The 18,985-nt window shown below is 35.6% G+C and overlaps 1 protein-coding gene across 1 annotated transcript in view; it reads right to left on the bottom strand.

Annotated features, from left to right (window-relative positions):
• RYR3 (ryanodine receptor 3) overlaps positions 1-18,985 on the bottom strand; it is a 230,975-nt gene that overhangs the window by 99,883 nt on the left and 112,107 nt on the right. Inside the window, exons 37-40 of the mRNA XM_085323331.1 lie at positions 18,379-18,481; positions 14,965-15,102; positions 2,841-3,114; positions 1,876-1,990 (exon numbers count right to left, since the gene is read on the bottom strand). Coding sequence (XP_085179457.1) covers positions 1,876-1,990; positions 2,841-3,114; positions 14,965-15,102; positions 18,379-18,481 — 630 coding nt within the window. The remainder of the gene's footprint in view (positions 1-1,875; positions 1,991-2,840; positions 3,115-14,964; positions 15,103-18,378; positions 18,482-18,985) is intronic.

Raw genomic sequence — 18,985 nt, 5'->3', positions numbered from 1 at the left:
ACTTACTTGCTGCACATTATGTGCAAATAGTTTCTCCTCTGAAAATAAAATAGTTTCATCTGTAGCATTCCTGAAAGAATGTTTCACAAGATGCATATATTTGTAACATCTTCTGAGATGAGAAACTTAGGTTGTTCTCAAATTTCACTGCAAGGAGCTCGTGAGACCAAGATCAAAAACCATAGGACAGATTTTTGATGCTTCTTTTAAGGTTTATCCAATATGATTTGCTCAATTTATCTTTCTGTAGCATTTTATACACTCAAYTACCCTGTTCAATTGCAGATCTGCATCTTAAGGATACTCTCAAAATTAAAGAAAGAATTAATGACCATCAAGGAAAATTCTTCTTGAAATAAGCTGACTAGGACCCTTCAGGCATAAGCACGAATAAATTCTAAATATCCAAGGTGTTATCTGAGTATTTTAACCATAAGATCATGTTTTTGTTTTGTTTTTTCCTATGATGTCCTACCTCCTTCACACTACACCTTTAATTTCTATAATAAAGGTTGCCTTCTTTATATCACAAATCTMTTCCTTCTGAGAGGAATTGCAGTCTTTTCACTTCACGAGAAAATAGTCTTGTGAAAAAAATATAGGTGATTGCATTCTTAAAATGTATATGATATGCAATATCTATTAAAGACTTCAAGAGCATTTCCTAATTTCTGAGGACTTGAATTGGTTAACTAGTTTTTCTTTGGTGCAGTTTTTCTGAGTAATATACATGGCTCATTTACCTATTTCAGTCATCAACAAGCTATTACATACAAGCTGTATACTATTATACTGTTATTAAGCATACTATGATAGTCTTAACTAACCGCAGTATAAGAACATTTTGTAATGCTGTAAGGACACAGTCAGATACAACATTCAAGTATTTACAGAACTACACCAGCAGTGTGACCAAAGACACAAAGAAAGGTAGAGGTTGAGAAATGTTCGAATAATAACAAGTTGCCAGAAAGAGGACAAGATAAGCGCAAATGCAAATAGGCAGAACATCCCTCTAAATACACAAGAAGGATGACTGGCAAGACTAAAGAAAAGCAGTATCAGGAGCAGAGAAGATAGTATCATGCAGAATCACAGGATGGCTGAGGTTGGAAGGGACCTCTGGAGACCATCTAGTCCTACCCCTCTGCTCAAGCAGGGTCACTTAGAGCATGTTGCACAGGAAATCTCTCTTTTTGGGGAGGAAGGCAATAAGATAAARTATCAGGTAAAGTAGAATCAGAGAAGAAAKAAGACAAGTTCCACTTCATTTGTGACTTCGYTCAGGTAGCCTAAATGTCCAGGTGTGCTGCTCAAAATACTTACGTTTCTCTGCCTTTAAATTAACACCTAACTAACATTCGAACATAATGTTAAGGCAATGGAAAATACAACATTGCAAGAAAATTATACATCAGTTCAAATATTTGATCATTCAAAATTAAGTTTGGATTAGTTAACTAATTTTATAGTCTATTGTCAATACTGCACCTAAGATGAACAAGCATATTTTCCTAACAGAGCTACATCTCCTATGAAGGCAGCCTAACCTATACTTTTAGGTTAGAATAAAACCTTTCAAAGTACTATTAAAATACAAATACAATACCTATAACCCCTCACCCTCCCACTTCTTTTTCAAATCAAGTCTAACTTTGACTACATGTCCTATAAAGCTGGTCATCCCCTACTACTGCTATAATAATAATGTTCAAATTTTAATATTAATTCCTACCTCACAGACCCCATTTGGATAAGCAATAGCTCTCACAAAAAGGTGGTCTATTTTTCTCTGAATTTTACTCTTAAACATCCCATTGTCCTTCGGCAAAAGTTAAAGATGCAAAACTAAAAATAAAATTATGGTGAAATTACCTGAGATTTATCTCCTCCAAGCACATTTACCATCACATCCATAACTGTCTCATGCATGCCCAAGACTCTCATTAAGTTAGGATGCTGATAAAACACTTTGTTGTTCATTATATCCCTAAATGGAAGAAAGGGCAAAAATGCATTTTTAAGAAAGATCATTTTCATTTAAATCAATGATACATTATCAGACATTTCAGAAATATGGATGCATTGTAGAGGCAACATTTTAAATTCTGAGATTTCATAGGCATGCACTAGCATGCAGCTGGTTAACAAAGAAAGGTAATTTCCTAACAGAAACAGAGAAAAAAATGTTCTTAAACCAGCAGAGATTACATAAGGACAATTTCTTAAAAACCATAATGCTATACACGATATAATCAGCAGTATTCTGTGCTCAAATACTTAAGTTACAACTGGTATGACATACTAAACACTGTCTAGTTTCAGATATTTCAGATCACATTACAGCTTCAGTGGTTCTACCTAACTCCCTGTATAACCTTACCTATTACAAAGATACCAGCAACTCTATTCACTTACGCAAGAAAAAACAAAGCGAGATTTAAGTTTGYGAAAGGTTGTAGTACTGACAACAATACAGAATTAAGTAATCTATTTTCTACAAAGCTGATAAAACATGTATATTTGATGAAGCTTCAGCAAACATCAAAAACTCATTAGGCTTAACTGCAGTAAAAAGGAGCTCACTTCCTTTAGCTCAAAAAAAGTTCACAGAAACTTTTTTTGATGCATTTGATTTTGGCAGAGGGAACAACTTGAGCCATCTTGGAAATTTCTGTGAAAATGGTAGGCATCTCTGAGAAATTAGAATGAAATTACCAGACAATAAATGCATTTCAGTACAGTAACTTTAATCCACGCTCTAAAATGAAAAATTCTAGTAATGTAACATAAAACTTTGCTCAAACTTWAAAAAAAAAAWTAAAAAGCTAATTCCATACCCTAATCCATTAATCATCAGCAATTCCTCTTCTTTTCCCATTCTGACACTGAGAAGTGAGCGAATCTGTCCCAGTGCTGCAAGCAGATTGATGGTATCCTCCACGGAGACAGCACTAATAGTGTATGCCTTCCTCAGGGCTTGCAGTAGCTCCCCAATGCTGTCGTACTGCCTACGAAGGAGGGTATACATAATCCGAACTAATTCTGGATCCTGAACCTGGTCTTCCTGGGACCAGCGCACCATAGTCTGAGATATGAGTTCCTTCAGTGTAGCTAAAACAATAAAATACGTAAAATGTTAGTAGCTATAACAACCACAAACTCAAAAAATATTTATTAGTGTAAACTATCAGATAACAGCAGACAACGAGGCAGTCGTAAAAGCAAAAGAACATGAGCAGACTGAACATACAAAGTGAGATGCTCCTGAGAGACAGAAAAGAATAATCTTCTACTTAGTATTCAAATCAGTACAACATTTTCAGTGATGAAAACTTCTTAGCATATCATGACCCCAGAGCTTCATCCTTGTAAGTGAAATGCTAAATTTAAAAGTTTAAATTATTTTCCACATTGAGATTTATAAAATAGTACTAACCACAGAGCTTTTTCTAACATAAACATCCTTTCATTAGGAATTACTGAAATCTAATTCTTTTATAATTTGTAATTTTGTAATGCCATTGAAAAACCATACTCTGACGGTGACTTCTGGCCAACATGAGCCTGAGTTTGGAATACAGAAGTTCATAATTAAGTTTTCATCAAACAGTTAATCAGCTGGAAAACAAGATTTCAATTATATCAAAACTACGAATGTGAATTTAACTTGCCAAATGGTTTTGCCAGAGGGGAAAAAAAAGAATCCATTCTAATCTTACAAAACTGCCAGAAAAGAGGATGACATAGCCTCCTTTTTATCCAATATCCAGTTAAGGGCCAAACCAGGATGAGAGAGAATGCACTTCATTTCAGCTGTTCATTCATTCAAATGAATATTTATTTTGTTTTTCAAACAAAGGATGTAATTTTTCTTCAAAAAAGGCACAGATATCTCTACCAGACTCGCATCCTCTACAGAAAAATTTRTTGAGCAGACAGACCTTCTCTGTAGAGAAAGATATAACAGCCAACTTACACCAGTCTAACACATCTTCAATATATAAAAAAGTTATAAATATATTCCACTGAGTTGCATTAAAGAAATATAATATTGTAGAAGATGATTAATGATGAACCTTAAACTTCTGACAGTACAGTTTACTACTAAAACATTATTTTATTTTGACATTAAATATATTATCATAATCAGATACAAGTATCTGTTTTTACTACCCACAACCACAACCTTAAAATGTTTGTGAATTACATGCAAGAAGATGCTTCATTTTTAAGACAAATTTAAGTCAGATTGTTTCCTTCCCTTGGTTTAAGCTTTGTTATCTTGTAAATTCWGTGTACTTCATTGAATAGATCAGGGGAAACATAGCTAAAATAATGTGGGAGAAAATCCAAAATCTACAGTAAGGCACTCTAAGACATGCTATTGCTTTGTTTCGGCATCTCTGATTTTAAATTGAATGCATTAGAACACTGTCAGAATTACTGGCTTGTATACTTCGGCTCCTAGTAGAATACTACTGTTAACATGTTCTTAAACATTTTCTTTACTTCAGATACCAGAGAACTACTGACAATAAAGCACAGAACAATAAAAATAGAAATCTTAATGGAAGAAACATTAAGCTAACACTAAGCAAAGCTCTAAGGACTCAAAAGCGAAATCAAACTTACTCTGAATCTTAACACATTTCAAAATCAGAGGGGAATGATTCTAAGTACAAAGTTGTAAAACTAAGCCAACATAAAATGAATACATATAACATACTATGTAAAATTATCAGGATCTAGAAGATTGCTTGGAGTAAACTAGAATTGGTGCATGTTAACATAGATAAGCAGCTAAAAACAGTTGCTAATGTGTTTTCCGATTTTTAACAAGAAATCTTAGTGCCTTTAATTATCTTCTGAGGCTGCATAAAGACTTACCCATAGTTATGTGATACCSAAGTCATGTCTCGACAGCTATAAAAGTGTTAACTATCAATGATTTTTTGCCTCAATGACTTTATCCTCTGAGTTCTAGTTTGTTTTTAAAAACACATTTTATTAATTCATCCTTAWCACTAGTTTTAATTGCTGGCATTCCTTTCCTAAAATAAAAGTACATTTGTGAGCAGATATAAATGCATATTTAGAAGAAAGGAAGACTTCTTTGCAGAAAATGGTTCCTTCCAGGTACCTTGGCTACGAACATTCACACCATAAGTATGTCAGAACAGATATTCAAGACTTGAGACTTTTAGCCTTATCAATACGTATATGCCATGCCCCCCTACACCCTTGTGGACATAAAATAATGGGAATATTTCAGGTTCCCACAGTTTCTTTCATCCTCTGAATCTTAATTTTCCAGGGCAGTCAGGCAAGTATTATGAAACAGAAGGAAGAATGCATACAATGGACTAAATATCTCAAAGACTTTCCAGCTACTGTCCAGTGATTTTCCATAGCCCTTTGATTGTCCATGTGCACATTYACACTAAGCATAACCACAAAGAGGAGTTCTAGACAGAAGACACTATCTAGAGGCAAAACTCGGCATTTCTAGAAAAACAGATACTGCAGAATCACTCAACCAAAGCAGTTCCACTGCTGCAATCTTCAGCAACGTCACCACGCTAACCAAAACATGGAAATAGCTCCCTATCCTAACTATTTAAGTGTGTGGCATTAAAATGTTCTCCAGTAGCACAACTTGGGCTCCTGGGAAGCATACCACAACTCCAACTACTGTCTCTATCTTAGGTAGCTTAAAGCACATTTTCATRCTATCTCATACAGTTGGCTTACAATAAAGGTTGCAATCATCCCCTCCCCCCAGCAGACATAATAACTTCCAAGAAAAGCTATTTTCATCTGAAAACMAAGAAAGAAGTATTTATGAAACACTCAAATGGCTGGCAAATGATGAAGGCTTGCATTGCCTTCAGATTCTATGAATACAGGATCTATAACTTTGGTGCATTAAAGCTCTTAAAAAAAACCTGAAATTGTTATTTTTAATCTCATGCAAATCTTTTCACTTGGAGAGCCTGAAATCATCCACAAAAAYTGTGACAGCTCCCGTATGAAATGCAGCTGCTAACCAAGTATTATACTACATGCATTAGCTCTGCTACCAGCAATCAAACAGAAGCAAGAGAATCTCACATCATCTTGTTTATGTAGCGCATTAAAAAGTGTTATCCTTCTACACTTCAATCTGATGATGCTTAATTAGTTAGAGAAAAAAAACGAACTTGCATTTCTTGTGACCCAAAGCTCATGTATAAAAAACATAAAGCTTTTCTACTCTGAAGACCAAATACCATGTGCCCTTAGGCTTTAGAAGTGAATATTTTCTGATTCATGAGAATCCACAGAAACTTTGAAAAAGAAATGACATTTCCTAGGCGCTGACAGGTCCTACCACCTAAGTTCTGTAACTTAGAAGTGTTCTAAGTTATAAAATAGCATTGCTTCTAATCTTGCACAACTCTTGATGGAATAAATAAGTCTGAAATGAAATTAACAGTTCCTAGTCTGCCAAAAAGGCCTATTGCTAAACTGAACAAAATGGAAATGGAAGAGGAGCACTGACTACTGGAAGACCACCCTGAAGTTATTTGCACTCGGTATACGATATTTGGATGGTGTTACAATACTTACAACTGACAAAAAACAATTTGATTCATAAAGACAAGGAGCAATGTCAGCAAAAGTTTATGTTTTAAGAGAAAACTTGGAGAAATTGGGCTTGTTATCTGACTTATTCCTCAGAGAACATTAGAAAACCACTAACATTCTGCATCTGATTTCTACAATCGTGGCTCCTCATAACTGGTAATAGCACGGAAAGAGTTAGCCTTGGAGAGTCRTTCTATATATCAAGCTCACTTGGGCAACACAAAGGGGAGAAAGTCAGGTCAGCTGCTCAAAGAGGCTCAACAAAGTGCTCAGGCAGATGTTTGAGTGCAGTTGGAAGCACTAAGCGATCTTACCTGTTTATACTMTGCGCATCCCTCCTGTGTCAGGGAATAGGGCATGAGCATGTGTACAGGAATACAGCACAAACTAAAAAGTCTCTGATGTTAAGTGTTTTGAGGTGAGGTAACAGTGAGAAGGAATACACACTTCCTTTTACTACTAGTTCTTCCCTGCCTGCAGCAGAATTAGTCACAGTAAATAATTTATTCAAGGAAGAAGAGCTAAAAGGGCAATACACCTTCAAGATCAACGTGAAATACTGTAGAGATGAAATATTAATGACAAATTGCTATTCAGCTGAAGCAGRCAGAACTTGAGACATCTTCAGGATGTAAGACATTCCTGGCTGCCACTTACAAACAGACTCTGTTCCCAGGCAGCAAAGAGGCTAAAACAACCCTTGTGACAGGTGTCAGAGCATGAAGGTAACTGTAGTTTTTATTTTAGCTAATAGTAATGCATCTCTGAGGCACCAGTAATATATACAATAATCTATTTTCAGATTGCTCTCATGGCTTGAGCCATCACTAAAACAGCTGAATGCAATCAGGTATTTAACTAGTACAACATGTATTATTCCTTAAATCAACAAAGCTAGTCAGCCAGCTAAATAACATTCTCCATTCTTCTTTCATTATAATGAAATGAACAATCATTATATGTGATACCATTTTATTTGTGGTTAGGAACATACTTGGTTCCTCTGAAAATCTATCATTTCAGAGAACCAAAAGTGATTTATACACARTATAGCACATACTACAATATAAGCTCTGGCAACATTTACAAGTCAAAACTGATTGACTACAGTCAAGAATAACAATTTTATTTTTTATTTATGGTCTTGAATTAGAAAGCGAATAATTTCCTCTGTATAAAGATACGTAACAAAATATGCTATAATCTTTAAATGCTCAAATATTTGTTGGACAACGCTTCTGAAGTTAGTCATAGGAGTTTCTCTTTCTGCATGCTTTATACATTTTATACATGGTAAAACAATAAAAGGGCAGACACAAAGTATGGCAAGCATTTTAGAGGAGTTACTTTAATGAAACAGTATTTGATTCAACTATGATTACAATAAATCTAATCATGTGGATAATTATACAGGCTATTATCACTRGGGTTAAATACGTTGTTATGGGTTAAAAAAATCTACATTCATCAATGTAGTATATTATTTTAAAACACATTTATTATAATAAGTATGCAAAATATAGCATTTTTTAATTTAAAACAAGATTTCTTTTTAATTTGGGCTTGAATAACGAGAAAGGTAATTTTCACTTCCTTCCACTTCTTTGCATTACAAAAACAAAACTATGAACTATTTAAGGAATTTGTGGTAAGTTTATCCATCACTCCTACATAAAATAACTGTATCTGTGCTACAGCCATTTTTGTTAAAAGAACAATTTTCATTAAAGATGTCAAGCTTTGCACAGCTTTCTCCTTCAGTATACAAATGGACACACATAGATACATCAACTGATAAAGAATCCTTAGAATAGTTCAGAAYCCTGACCAGAAATTACAAAAAGAACAGTTGTGACAAATTAATCTACTTATTTAGTGTAGAATTAGATAGCTTTTGATTATAATAATGACCTGAACACTTACATTGATTTACAAGATTACTAGATGAAGCTATGTCCTACTTTTCCTGTTTGTTCCTGCAACTTTCTGCCTGTAACAACCATTAGCTCCTGTGATAGTAAAATATGGAGGCTAGAAAGATCATGCAAGGCACTAAATCCTATTAGCAAGTCTAAATATTTGTAGAGTCTAAAAATCTTCATGAAGAAATGGACTAAGTTTTTCTCCCTTGAAAACTSAGTCGCTTCTAGAGCAGAAGTGATGACTTTCCTTCTCCCAGCGTTCTCCTATCAGGAAGAAGCATCCTCATAACAGCTTGCATTAYGGGCATTTACAACCAATCTTTCTATGATTTCTCTGTGGCCACTGTAGCCAAAGCAGAAGCCTGCAGCACCTGTAAATGTATTAATCTGGACATAATTAATAGTACCTTGCCTCAAATATAACCTTGTTAAAATAGTGTAAAAAAAGTGCAATTATTGGTAACACTGATGACAGAGGAGCACAACGCATATGCTATTTTACTTTAGTATGTGAACAATGTAACCACCAAAGCAGCTTGTTAAATTGCACTTAGGAGGCATGGGAAAACATGTAAACAGCATCCAAACAGAATTTGCAGGATAAAGAATAAAGACAGGCACAAGGGACTGACAATAGGCAGGACATCCTGCCAAACACACAAAGAGTGACTGGCAAAACAAAAATCAATATAAGCAATATCAGAAGCAAGTGAAATCTCCCTTTCGGAGGTATGGAGGAGCGTTAAGGAGCATGAAAACACATAATAGGAAAAATGAGGAAGGAGTAAGAAAAGTCTGCTTCTGTTCTGACATCCTTTGTCAAAGAACTTGACTCAACTTGGACCTCAACTTCCCCAACTAAGACCATCAAGAAACTTAGCCATTAGTRCTAACTTGAAAGCTTAAGCTCCATGATAATGTAGCCTAATAATTAATTTAGAATTATTGACTAAGAGTTTYGTATTGTGAATTGTGAATACATTCGTGAATATGTATTGACAATGATTAATAATGTGTAAAAATTAACCATTACCATAGAGTGTGTTAATGAAAGAATTTAGCAAAGTTTAATTTTAAAATTTAAGTTGCTATTTAAATTTTAAAAACTGTCCTGATCTATTTATTTCATAAACATTCCCATTGCAGTGATCTCTCATTCCCTAACTAAAACACACTCACTTTATATAACATAAATACAACAYCACAGTTTAACCAAGTTAAATGGAGGGTATTCAGTAAACTGCCTCATCCTAGCAGGGGTCAATCATCTATATCCAGAAAAGAACACGATGTGACCAAGAGAAACACAATTTCCTTTAATTTCTACTAATTTTAAATCTAGTTATACTTTATGTTGTACCTCTGGTGTTGTACCAGCCCTATTTGAAATTTTTTTYCCTCAAAGCTGTAAAGTTATATCAGCTCATTTTACATTCAAAACTTGAAAAATGAACTTAAACATCTGACAGTTGTTTTCTAGAACTGTATGCAGGGTAACTTTTCTTAATGTTAGTAYTTAGTGCTGCTTGTGATTCTTTTCCTCTCTCAAACTTTGTGCTACTTCTTTGTGCTCTTCTGATTCAATTCCCATAGTACTCCTTCTATTTAGTATCTCTTCTCACACTCTTATTTGCTACTTGCYTTACTATGTTTCTTCTCCTGCTCTATATAATACCACATTTGGTGAAGTGGTACGATTTGCTTGATCTCTCAAGCACAAGTGCAYAGCTCTCCAAGGACACAAACACAAATTAGCTTCTCTTCTGCCATCCTACAGACAAAACTGAAGGCAACAAAGAGAAGAGGAGCACAGGCAGTGTGGCTCCAGAAYTGGCTCCACATTCAGGGGGTGAAACTGTGACAGTACTCATCTTAGGCCATTCTGCAGTTCTTTATACCACGCTTTCAAAAGATCATGTRCCTTTAGGGTTTGAGGCTTGAGCTCAGCTTTTTTCTGAATCTCTGTGTTGGCATCCATCAAAAAAACATCATTTTAAAGTAAAGTAAAAGACTGGTTTACAAGTCAGAAAAGGTGTTTAAACAGCCTATTTAGGTTCAACATCTGTTGATCTTCAGTCCAAACTGGGTGGAATAACAAAATGTACAACTGTTATTAAAGTTACTCTCACATACAAATGCCATCTTTGTACATCCGTGGTACTGCAAAGGTTTCACAGCTGGTTCTACTGCATGTGCGAGGTACTTGTGGCAAAAGGAGCTGCTTAACCTCATTTCAATCAATGAAACATTATCAGCACACTGACACAGCATGGAAAGAGCTCTGATTGAGGATCTGATTGTACTTGAGTGCGCACAGTTCAGTTCTGCTACTCAGGCAAAGATTGACAGCTACCGCAGTTGGACTAAATTTTTCTTTTGTCTCATTCATCTGCTTAGTCCTATYGATTAGCACCAAAACAATGACAAAAACAGGTATGTTCCCTTTGAAAGGCATTGTCATGGAAGACGGTGGGGGGAGAGAGAGAAGGGGAAAAAATACGGGAAAACAGGGAGAAGAACAGACTGGAGGGGAGAGGAGGAGAAAGTGCATCGTCACTGGCATATTTAAATTTAGTCAGGCAAAGCAACTATGAAGAGAAAGGTTACTAACCGAAAACTAAGTTCTTTGAGTTCTTTGAGAAGTGCTTTATGTTTACTTCCAGGCGTAACTGCTAGAGTTTGGGTTTAAGATTTTTTTTAAAAAACAGATTTTTTAGGAACTCACTTATACTTTTACACTACTGCATATAGACAGTTCCTCTCAAACTGTAAACCTTGAATTTCTAGTGGGACTCCAAAATATAAAGGAAGGAAGAGGAATTAAGAAATTGTATTTGGGAAAATACAGCTTTTCTTTTCTACGAAGTAACTGTCCACATGCACGTTCACATTGACCRCGCAGTACCTTCTACTCCACATGGAGTACATTGAAAAGGGCGCACTTAGAATACATTGTCCTTGGATCAGAGACTCTGGTTCTTATGGGGGATTTCAATCTTCCCGACATCTGCTAGGAGGGTAACTAAGTGGGACATGTGCAATCAAGATTTCTGGATGGTATCAGAGATAACTTGATGCAGGTACTGGATTGTCCAACTAGAAGTGAGACATAGCTGCATTTGCAATTCACTAACAASGAAGAATGGTCTGGGGATGTGCTAACCATTAGCAGCCATGGCGGCAGTGACCATGAAATAGTGGGGTTCCAGATCCTGAGAAGAGTAGCACAGACCCTGGATTTCAGCAGATTTCAGTTGGTCAATGAAACTTGTAGATGGGACCCATAAACAGCAGCTCTGAAAGGTAAAGGAGAACTGAGAAGCTTGCAGGTCTTCAAGGGCTACCTCCTGCAAGCAAGAGGTAAGGATCTTGTCAGGGATTACTTGAGAGAACTTGACCCATGCAAGTCAATGGGACCAAACAGCTGCATCAGAGGGTGCTGAAATTGCTGGCTGATGCCAGTGATGCATTTATTTGTCACTTTTTGGACCCCTTGTGCAGCGAAGACACTGGAGCAAGTTCAACGGAGGGCCACCAAAATGGTTGGGAGCTGGAGCACTTGCCTTGTGAGGGAGCTGGGCTTGTTCTGCCCAGAGAAGAGATGACTCTGAGGGGTTGGGGGAGGGAACTGAAGAGCTGCCTGTCAGTGCCTATGAGGAGGTTACTGAAAAGCTGGAGTTGGCTTTTCACAGCGGTGCATGGTAGGAAAAGAAAAGACAACAGGAACAAGAGAGTTCCTAACTTTAAAACAGACATAAACCATTTTTACCATGAGGATARTCAGGCAGYGGAACAGGTTGTCCAGAAAGGTTGTGTCGTCTCCATCCTTGGAGGTTTTCAAGACCTGACTGGATAAAGCCCTGATCTCACAGTTGACTCTACTTTGAACAGGATGTTGGACCAGAGATTAAGGTTTCTTCCAATTAGARATAGTATATTATTCTACGATTTCAGAGTTTTCAGAGAACAGATTGAAGGAATCTCTTTGCCATGGCTCACACTGTATCTAGAAGATTTTTTGACAGTAGAGTGTTTGACACGTGTGGATAAAGCTGAAAGTCCCTATGCTCCATACCTTAGATCAAAAATGTTTCTAAGAAAGCTTTCTGAGCATCTGTCTGCTAGAGACAAGGACAAAACCGAGAAGTAGTACTTCTAACAAATATCACACCTTATACAGATTCAAGTTATGCCAAGTCAGTCTTATTCTGTCCTGTAAAACAGGACAGAATTTTTCAGTATTTCTATTGGACCATATGATAAACAACTATAAAATGGGGGGAAAAAGGAGAAAGAAACACATATCATGTTCAGAAAAGGAAAGAATCAAGTCTAACAAACTGCCATGGTACCTTGTAACACATGATGTYAGGTCTTTTTAAGAAGAAAGCTTATCAAGCATTATCAACCATTTGGTTGACACCAACCATTGCCACAGGATGTTATATGTCTGAAAACAGAGGACTTGAATGCACAAGCACATCCCTGTTGCATCYGGACAATCTACACTGAGAATAAGGATTCACAGGCAGCTGTGCTAGAACAGAATTAAAGTTTTCCTCCATGCTACATCATGCATCAAAGCCCAGCTGGCTTGGAACTCGCCTCCAAACAGTTTGGATGAGAGGACGAATATGCACTCAAGGCCACATCTGAAAGACTTCAGAGATATATCATGAGGTTTATTGTTTTGATTATGCTACCTTTCTGTTAATAAAGGCAACCTATTGGCTCATACTGTTCAATACCACTAAACTAACAAACTTTAATTTAATTATTGATATTGCTTCAAAAATTACTCACAATAATCTGATGTGGTTATTAAAACTGTGCTGGACAGAAGGATTGTTTTCAGTGCTGTAATATGTATTCTTCCACATAGATTGTTGCTAGTTCAGCAGATGAGATTGTGTCTTCTTCTCTCATTAGTTTCAAAATGTATATATATGCAGATCTTCCAAGCATTTGAGTTAAATATTTCCATTTTCTAAGAAAAATGTCACAGCTTAATATTACTCAGAAAACCCATAGGGATATCCCACTCATCCTCCTCTATAATACTTGGCTGTAGAAAAGAACAATAAATAATTTTTCTGCTAAATGGTGTCAATTGCCTTCATGTATATTACAGGCAATATGAAAGATCACCGAAAAGGGTAACAAGATTTATAAACTACAGAGAACAGTTTTCAGACAAACTAACAGTATCTAAACAGTATTTGGCTCTGGCCTCAAATTTTGGAGGCCCACYTTAAAGATTTAAAGAGTAGAATAAAAAACTTGCAATATTAAATACTGGAAAATTCTTCCACCTCAAAGCTATGTATGAATACAGAACTTTCATTCATAAAAAAAAATGCCATGWTTCTGCTTAAGTAGTCAAATAGCAGAATCAGCAAGCAGAATGAGACAATATTGTAATTACATACTTAGTTAATACAACAACATCTAAAAGTGAAAGAACTCAAAATAAGAACACAGAGATCTTATGCTGAGTTTTAAAAGAAACACCAGAGGCAGAGGTGCAGTGCACAGTGATGCACAGCACAAGAATCTACAAGAGCATTTGAGATTATGGAACTTCTGTGCCATAAGAGGTGAAATTTATGTATGCCCACTATGAAATTTTGCTGACATATCTGATTTATCATTGTAACTCTTCCATGAAACCGCAAATAAAGCAGAACAGCAAGGCTTAACTTGTTGATCAGCTCAGAAATACCACCTTTTTGAGCAACACAAGTTTTCAGTAGTTATTAACAAAATCACAATACCCAAAGTTAGGCTGGCTAAAAGAACTCCACAAATTTAATCTTGCAGTTCTCATTTTAAAAACTATTTCAGGGCTATCTCAGTTACAACAGAGYCTGTAGCTCTTTCTTCATAGAATGCTGCAAATCTCATACCATGTATTTTTGAGACAGTAAAGAATCTAACCCCATAATGGCAAAAATTGAAAAGAAAGCTTTGTAAAGTGAAAGCCATTACTTTTTATATTCAAACTAAGAATTGCAGAACAACCATTTGTCACCTATATCTTGACACTGAGAACCATATAGCTTCCCATTGCAGCAAAGAAAARTTAAGAAAGCTTTTGCATTTCAACAAAAAAGGCAGAAAAAGGAACAGGTCAAGCTTAGAAAGCTTGAGTCTAGAYTGTTACTGTGACATAAGCATTTTTTTAAATGTAACAACCTTGATCAAAATTCTTCCACACATTTTATTTTAACTGCCCATTTAACATGCATCCAAGGATACTCAATATATAGGATAATTTTTCCAAAAGGCAACGGAACTTAAACATGCAGCTGCTTCTTCAGTCCACTATGAAGCTTTTCTAAAAAATAAACTGTTGTAACTGTAGAACCTGTAACGTGTATTACGAAAGTACAAAAGTGGGAAGAAAACTTACTAGGAGAYTGTTCTTCCTCCTCCCTAGGTTCTACTTTTTCTGCTTTTGGTGGACCCTTGATTTTGTATATTAATGAACGGAGTTTGCCAGTCAATGAGGCATCTTCCTCTTCGTCTTCCTCCTCTTCTAATGGGATACCTTAACAGATAATAAAACTAATCAGAAATAAAATTTAACCTTTGAAGATAAACTGCTTTGATATTTAAACAATATCAAAATATTTAATGGATAGTTTTGTAACCAACAAATTTCATACCTAAAGAAACAAGTGGGGAAGCCGGTAGCTTTTAAAAATATTAGTTGTATTACTTATTATATTAGCTCAGATAGTTACCTTTATTTCAGTAGACACATTTCTTATATCCAGATTATTTATCTAGTGTTATTTTTTTCAGTATTACAAACTAAGAGGTGATATTTTTAGAAGATATTATAGCCATTACTATAGTACGGCTCATAGTTGTATTTGATTAAATATGCGATTACTATTAAGTATTTGAATGGATAATTATTATTTGCAGAAGGTAAGCTACAGAAAGAAATGTATGGATGAATCTTATAGTGCAAATTTTTACTGGAGACATTTATCATTCATAAACAAACATACTGAAAGTCTGGAATTGGCAGCTCCCAAGAGTACGGAGTTAAAATTTGACTGGGAGTCACTGGTTGAGTGACTTGGAAGACAAAATGCAGAGCTAGTGGGAGAGCAAGAGAGAAAGTAGAAATTGCAATGCAAAACTGGATAGGGCGTTTGAGTAATGAGAAAAGAGTGAGAAGCAAGACTGGTATKGCAAAATGAAGAGCTAAGAATGAAGTCAAGAACAGGAAGTGTAAGTCAATACGGAGAGGAAAGAGAAATCAGACAAGGATATTAAAAGAAAGCAAAGAACTACTTGGCAAGGAAACCAGTTCTAGGGTGTAAAACTTGAAAAATGTAAGCTAGGGCCTTGAAGGAAAAGAAACACATTGGAACAAAAGCAAGCACATTCAGATCTGTGAGAAGCTGAAATGGATGCACATTGCTCCAGGATCAAAGACTACATTGCTCGTACTCTGTCCTCTTGGAGTAGCAGTCCGTTCCAAAGCTGACCATATTGTGTTGCTATTTGGTAATCCATTCAAGTGGAAGAGGTCTATGCACTGGTATAGACAGTTCCAACCCAGCAGAGGAACCAGAGAAGTATCAATTTGATGCTATGCAATAAAATTTATTTTCAGTTTGTTTGTTTTTGCTTCTAACCAAGAAATTACACACAAAAATTATGATAGAGGAACATAATTTAGCTTGCAAAATTACCACTCACAGTTAGGACACACTAGAATTAAGGCTTCCTGAGTAACCTTAATTCAGACTACTTGTATGTATTCATTAAGATGCAGCCTTTAATTACTTGATTGCATTCATATTTTTCCACTTAGCCTTCAAAGTGTACTTGGTATTAAAAATCTCTTTAAATATTCAATGCACAATCCTATTCATTTTATCTGCAGCTGTGATTGCTTAGTACTGATTTTCAGGACCAAGTCAGGACACAGAAAACGAGCAGCACTTATGTACAGTGACCACCTAYGATAAATTTGTATAAAGTAATAGACAAGATTTTGTTTAGAATCCAGAGCATCATTAAACTACTTTAATCATGAGACTGTTTTCTCKCCCTTCAATTCTCTCTCATTCAACATACACATGATATAGAAAACTAACAAAAGTACACTCAAAAAGAAAAAAACTCCCCAAAACACCCTAAACAATAGGGTTTCACCTCATGAAAAGATGAAGCATGCTCAGGGACTGAAATAACCCAATTAATGCCAGTAATAAGATTTCAAGCTAAAATAAAAAGTCTGTAACAGTCAGACACTTCCAAATAAGTTAGAGTCCCTATAAWCTTCACACTGGGGTACTTAAAGAAYTCTCTGATGTTAAACAGGCATTACCTTGGAAAACCTACAGGTTTGATCAACTGGACAAGKGACACTACAGTATCTGTCTTTGATAAAACAGGGAGAAAGAAGTAGGTGGAAGAATGCTGACTATTCATTTCAGCAAAAATACTGGAATAAAAGAAATAAAGATTTTGGTAGGCATTTAAAAGAAAGGATGAGCAGCAATCAACACAGATGTTTCAAGAACAAATTACATCAAACCAGCCTAATTTCCATCTATAATGTAGCTGCTCTTGCAGATACAAATTTTTACTTTAAGGACTTTTGACACCATCTCTCACAATATCCTCATAAATAAGTTGATATAGCCTAGACACTCAAGACCCACCTATTTTAGGCTATCTACTAAGCCAGTYGAAAAATGGTACTTAACTTATCATGAAATCTCAGCTTGAAGGCTGCTGGAGATTGTAATGTGGTACCCCAAAATACAAGCACAAGRTGATAGCACAAGCCTTAACAATACAAATAGAGAATGATACGTGAAACACCATAGTTATAAACAGAGATCATAACTCATTAATTATTGGTCACTAAAGGAATACAATTCCGTGAAYTTGGTAAAACCAGCTTCAGGGATAAGCAGTGAAGAAAAAACTTGAAGGCAATATTAACAAGCATATTAAAGTGACCTCAAGCAGACACAGTGAGGAGGAAGAAGAAACTGTTAATGCTATCATACTCTTCCTGGTGAACAGTTTGAGATGCTGACAATTCACTCTACTGACCCTGTTCCCTTCTTCATGAACAGCATGGGTGCCATCAACCACAGGACCCAGAMAGGCACTTGAAGAGTGACCGTAACAGCAAAGAGGTAGATAAAAGAAAGTTTGTGCATATTATTTTTAACTGTTTCATAACTGGGAATGAGCGGTGATAATTGGATAATTTGGACTATAAATGCTAGCATCACTGTAACTGGACTTATAATTCCATGATTTCCTTGATTAGGTTAACACTTGAATAGGCTACCAAATCATTTTGGCTTCACAAATAAGATGCATTTATTTAAGCCACATAAAACTAAAACAAAACAAAACAAAAACTAAGTTAAGGCAGCATCATCATCCTATATGYAGTGTTCTTTTTATTAAACTTTCTACTGCTTCACTTCACAGTAATAACATTCTATCAATATAATCCTTTTATCTTTTTTTGTACACAGTATGCACAGTAAGTCTTTTAAGGTAACCCAATCTTCTTGTCTGGATGATTTTTATTTCTAATCAAGTCTAAAATCAATATTAAATTTCATTGCTATGCATCTATTAAATATTTTCCCATACTATTCTGTCTAAAACTGACACATTTCTCACATTTTTGGTAATCTGCAGTAAAAGTTGGTCAGGAAATTCATSGTATGGATAATAATACAGCTAACATCCCCTCCTCCAATATTAGTATATTTTAACAGATCTCTTTTTTTTATGGAAAGCAGAAAAAAAGTAAAAGCTTGCCACTCACCACAGTGCATTAGAAGATCATCATGAAAGTCATACAACTCATCMCGAATCTCCTCTGGACAAGGGCAATCCTCTCCCAGTTGAAAATTCAGCAACATATTAATCTTTAAGGGAAGAAAAAAAAATACAATAGACCTTGAAGCAGGCTAAAATACTTTCTAACATATTACAATAGCTATATTTTACTTGTTAAAGTTTATAATCAAATTAGCACAAAGTACAGATTTCTAATACAGTTCTGTGGTAATACTAAAGCAATGGTCATTTCTAAGTTTTAATTATGAATGATATAAACATGTAGGTATTCTTAAAATAGTAAAGTCATTTCTAGAGGTGATAAAGACTAAAAATTTCCAACATAAAGATGCMAATACAGCACTAACTTCATGTCAATACCACACAGCAACTAAAACTATCCAATTAACTTCTTTTTGCAGAACTGACCCAGTCTCTGCTCCTCAGCACTGGACAGTAACATCCAATTTTTCTATACTCTTGAGAAAATCTATACCACTTTCGATATGGAGCTTGAATTCTTCAATTCAAGTATGAACATTTGGACATTGAGTACATTGAGTTGTGGCCAAGAAGGCCAATGGTATCCTGGG

This window comes from Rhea americana, unplaced genomic scaffold (assembly GCF_003343005.1).
Source record: "Rhea americana isolate MKP2758 unplaced genomic scaffold, rheAme1 scaffold_84, whole genome shotgun sequence".
In the NCBI taxonomy this organism is placed as follows: Eukaryota; Metazoa; Chordata; class Aves; order Rheiformes; family Rheidae; genus Rhea; species Rhea americana.
Note: the sequence above shows the minus strand (reverse complement) of the source record. Positions and strands in the feature narration are given on the sequence as shown.